The sequence below is a fragment of the Notolepis coatsorum genome, assembly GCF_963971535.1.
Source record: "Notolepis coatsorum genome assembly, chromosome: 7".
Taxonomy (NCBI): Eukaryota; Metazoa; Chordata; class Actinopteri; order Aulopiformes; family Paralepididae; genus Notolepis; species Notolepis coatsorum.
In genome coordinates, this window is record NC_140171.1 from 13,199,148 (window position 1) to 13,204,147 (window position 5,000).

The following is a 5,000-nucleotide window of genomic DNA, read 5'->3' on the forward strand; positions in this document are numbered from 1 at the left end:
ATAACGAGTTAATTTAATTGGTTTTCTCGTGATAATGGGATAATGGAGTTATTCCCATAACAACGTTATTCCCATAACTTGTAGCCTCCTAACGTTGTGACACAGTAGCAGAACGTTAAGTCCAGGCTTACCACATGGCCTACTTAACCCTTTCACTACCACACTACACAAGGTTAACCCTTTCACTGCCACACGACACATGGTTAACCCTTTCACTGCCACACTACAGGAGGGTTAATCCTTTCACTACCACACTACACAATTGTTAACCCTTTCACTACCACACTACAAAAGATTAACCCTTTCACTACCACACTACAGAAGGTTAACCGTCTGTAGCGTGGTAGTGAAAGGTTAACCTTCTGTAGATTTCCCTTCTGTAGTGTGGTAGTGAAAGGGTTAATATGCGCTATACCTCCCAGTTGTATTATTAGATCATGTGTGAGCACAGTGTTTAGACTGAATAGAGTACATTTAGTCTGTAGCTTCATGCATTTACAGTTATGAAACATGGGGACAACCTATTTTATATTTTAACAGTCCAGCAAATACATTTGAAAGTCTGAAAAGGATGACTTGATTATACCTCCTTTCAATCAGGTGCATTCCACGTGGATACATGGGAAGTAGGGAGGGCGATACATGCATGAAAGATGTAAACAATAACATACATTTTGCACCCGCCAAAGTAATCAATAATCTTTTTTTTGGGGAACGCAATACATTTATTCTGCACCTTTCTAAAAACTGTGGATTATTATTATTATTATTATTATTATTATTATTATTATTATTATTATTATTATTATTATTATTATTATTATTATTATTATTATTATTATTATTATTATTATTATTATTATTATTATTATTATTATTATTATTATTATTATTATTATTATTATTATTATTATTATTATTATTATTATTATTATTATTATTATTATTATTATTATTGTATCTATAGCACCTATAAGAGATGATTATGACACTCTCTACTGATTTATTGAATCTGTGATCAATGATTTGCCAACATCCCTATTAGTAAGATACAGCCTAGAGAGCTGGCACCAATCAATGGCGATAACAGTTTCCCCAATTAGCCCAACAGAGGGTACGATTGTCCATTTAGACCGATAGTGATTCATATCCACACAGTGAGTTCAGCCGCATCTCCTGATGCACAACATATACGATCTCGATGCCCAAAGATGGAAACACAGTGCAGCAGAAATAAGTGCGACGGACCGCAGCAAGTAACGCTTGATCATCAGGTCTGAAATCTCACACGTAAACCGGAAGTCGACTACAAGAAGCGTGTTCTGTGTGCCGTCGTGTTGCTGTAGGTGTTCGGTGGGAGGAGGGAGATGGACTCTCTGAAGAAGGAGCTGGAGGAGGAGCTGAAACTCAGCACAGAGGACCTGAGGAGCCACGCCTGGTACCACGGACCGATCAGCAGAGAGGTAGGACGTCTTCATTAGGCCTGGAAGACTGCACTGTGGGACACAACAACACAACACAACACCCCAAAGGAAGTTAAAGGAAGTTAAAGGAACAGGCCAACAGTTTTAAGCTGAGTTTTAAGATGGGCTAGCTGATCCATATCCACTTTCATTCGTTTGTGCTAAGCTAGAGAGACACCTGCAGGACGGGAGGCAAACTAGAGACACCTGCAGGACGGGAGGAAAACTAGAGAGACACCTGCAGGACGGGATGTAAACTAGAGACACCTGCAGGACGGGAGGAAAACTAGAGAGACACCTGCAGGACGGGAGGTAAACTAGAGAGACACCTGCAGGACGGGAGGTAAACTAGAGAGACACCTGTAGGACGGGAGGTAAACTAGAGAGACACCTGCAGGACGGGAGGTAAACTAGAGAGACACCTGCAGGACGGGAGGTAAACTAGAGAGACACCTGCAGGACGGGAGGTAAACTAGAGAGACACCTGCAGGACGGGAGGTAAACTAGAGAGACACCTGCAGGACGGGAGGTAAACTAGAGAGACACCTGCAGGACGGGAGGTAAACTAGAGAGACACCTGCAGGACGGGAGGTAAACTAGAGAGACACCTGCAGGACGGGAGGTAAACTAGAGAGACACCTGCAGGACGGGAGGTAAACTAGAGACACCTGCAGGACGGGAGGTAAACTAGAGAGACACCTGCAGGACGGGAGGTAAACCTGGTCCTATTACACACGCATGTACAGATGCTTGATGAGTCACCAACCAGAGCACCAATCAGAGCTAAGCTACCCACGCAGGAGACGTGGACGACTGCCTGAGAGGCGATGGACAGTTTATTAATGTAGCAAAGAGACGAAGGGGAAAAAGCAACTGGAGTCGACGGTCTGACGGCGCCGCGGTGGAAGTGGAACTTGTTATTCCTCCATGGGACGTCCGTCTCACACGCACCCACGCACACGGACGCCACATGTACCACAGAGACAGTCCTGCTTGGCCTTTGATCTCCACACACACACAGACGTGTACGCAGACGTGCGCACGTATACCATACTGGCAACACATGTTTTTCCGTGTGAGAGAGATGTGTCTTCGGCTTGAAACTAGTCTAAAAACCACGTGAAGCTGTGGTTTTGGTTCCCTGGTGATCGGCGACATTGATGTTAAATGACAGGCTGTGTTAACCTCACGCTGCCAGGCGCTCCGGATGGGATGGCTCTGTTTCCATCGGGGCGCAAACTGCGCTAAAGTTATATGGTTTACGGGAGCGGAAATCAGAAAATGAAATCGGAAGAGGAAATCGGAAGAGGAAATCGGAAGAGGAAGTCAGAAGAGGAAATCCTCGGTCTGTTGCTCCTAAAAAACAATTCCATTCCTAAAAGCGCTTGGAGCTAAAGCAGGCAGCTAAAGTTATTGCGTAGCTTGAAAGTAACCTTTAGCATAAAGTCATCTTGTAGGCAAAACTCTGCTGCTGCTTTTGGAGTTGAAACCATATAATTAACTCTGGAAACGTGAAACAGGCACTGTTGTTCAGTGTTCAGTGTTGTTCAGTGTTCAGTGTTGTTCAGTGTTGTTCAGCGTTGTTCAGTGTTGTTCAGTGTTCAGTGTTGTTCAGTGTTGTTCAGTGTTCAGTGTTGTTCAGTGTTCAGTGTTGTTCAGTGTTGTTCAGTGTTCAGTGTTGTTCAGTGTTGTTCAGTGTTCAGTGTTGTTCAGTGTTCAGCGTTGTTCAGTGTTGTTCAGTGTTGTTCAGTGTTGTTCAGTGTTGTTCAGTGTTGTTCAGTGTTGTTCAGTGTTGTTCAGTGTTGTTCAGTGTTCAGTGTTGTTCAGTGTTGTTCAGTGTTGTTCAGCGTTGTTCAGTGTTCAGCGTTGTTCAGTGTTGTTCAGTGTTGTTCAGTGTTGTTCAGTGTTCAGTGTTCAGTGTTGTTCAGTGTTCAGTGTGGTTCAGTGTTGTTCAGTGTTCAGTGTTGTTCAGTGTTCAGTGTTGTTCAGTGTTGTTCAGTGTTCAGTGTTCAGTGTTGTTCAGTGTTCAGTGTTCAGTGTTCAGTGTTGTTCAGTGTTCAGTGTTGTTCAGTGTTGTTCAGTGTTCAGTGTTCAGTGTTGTTCAGTGTTGTTCAGTGTTCAGTGTTGTTCAGTGTTGTTCAGTGTTCAGTGTTCAGTGTGGTTCAGTGTTGTTCAGTGTTGTTCAGCGTTGTTCAGTGTTCAGTGTGGTTCAGTGTTGTTCAGTGTTGTTCAGCGTTGTTCAGTGTTCAGTGTTCAGTGTGGTTCAGTGTTGTTCAGTGTTCAGTGTTGTTCAGTGTTGTTCAGTGTTCAGTGTTGTTCAGTGTTGTTCAGTGTTGTTCAGTGTTCAGTGTTGTTCAGTGTTGTTCAGTGTTCAGTGTTCAGTGTTGTTCAGTGTTGTTCAGTGTTCAGTGTTGTTCAGTGTTGTTCAGTGTTCAGTGTGGTTCAGTGTTGTTCAGTGTTGTTCAGCGTTGTTCAGTGTTCAGTGTGGTTCAGTGTTGTTCAGTGTTGTTCAGCGTTGTTCAGTGTTCAGTGTTCAGTGTGGTTCAGTGTTGTTCAGTGTTCAGTGTTGTTCAGTGTTGTTCAGTGTTCAGTGTTGTTCAGTGTTGTTCAGCGTTGTTCAGTGTTCAGTGTTCAGTGTTGTTCAGTGTTCAGTGGTCAGTGTTGTTCAGTGTTGTTCAGCGTTGTTCAGTGTTCAGTGTTCAGTGTGGTTCAGTGTTGTTCAGTGTTCAGTGTTGTTCAGTGTTCAGTGTTGTTCAGTGTTCAGTGTTGTTCAGTGTTCAGTGTTCAGTGTTGTTCAGTGTTGTTCAGTGTTCAGTGTTGTTCAGTGTTGTTCAGCGTTGTTCAGTGTTCAGTGTTCAGTGTGGTTCAGTGTTGTCTCCACAGCTCTCATTCTCCTCTACAGTGAGCGTTAGAACTGGTCAGAGTCTTTGGTATTTAATGTCCTCACATACCTGATTAGACTATTATTGCACTTTGCTGTCTTTCTGTGGGAAAAACTCCAGGGACGTTCTGGATGAAAGTGTTTGACAGACTAGGTGAAGGAAACCGAACGCAGAGAGAGGTTGTCGGACGGGGCGTGGTTTCATCCAGACCTCCGGAGACAAAACATCATTGTTGTTTATGAACAGTAAAGGGGTTGTTATATACTACATGTTTCTAGGGGGGGGTGGAGTCTAATAATAACATGTGTAGTTTGTGGACTTCTTCCTAGAGGGTGCAGTCTAATAACATGTGGACCTCTCTCTAGGGGGTGGAGTCTAATAATAACATGTGGACCTCTCACTAGGGGGTTGAGTCTAATAACAACATGTGTACCTCTCCCTAGGGGGTGGAGTCTAATAATAACATGTGGACTTCTCCCTAGGGGGTGGAGTCTAATAATAACATGTGGACCTCTCCCTAGGGGGTGGAGTCTAATAATAACATGTGGACCTCTCCCTAGGGGGTGGAGTCTAATAACATGTTGACCTCTCCCTAGGGGGTGGAGTCTAATAACATGTGGACCTCTCTCTAGGGGGTGGAGTCTAATAATAACAT

At 43.8% G+C, this 5,000-nt stretch overlaps 1 protein-coding gene across 2 annotated transcripts in view; it reads left to right on the forward strand.

Annotated features, from left to right (window-relative positions):
• sh2d3a (SH2 domain containing 3A) overlaps window positions 1-5,000 on the forward strand; it is a 66,319-nt gene that overhangs the window by 32,088 nt on the left and 29,231 nt on the right. For both annotated transcript variants that reach the window (XM_084318976.1, XM_084318975.1), the window contains one exon: window positions 1,347-1,463. In XM_084318976.1, the coding sequence (XP_084175102.1) occupies window positions 1,368-1,463 (96 nt within the window). In that variant the 5' untranslated portion in view covers window positions 1,347-1,367. The remainder of the gene's footprint in view (window positions 1-1,346; window positions 1,464-5,000) is intronic.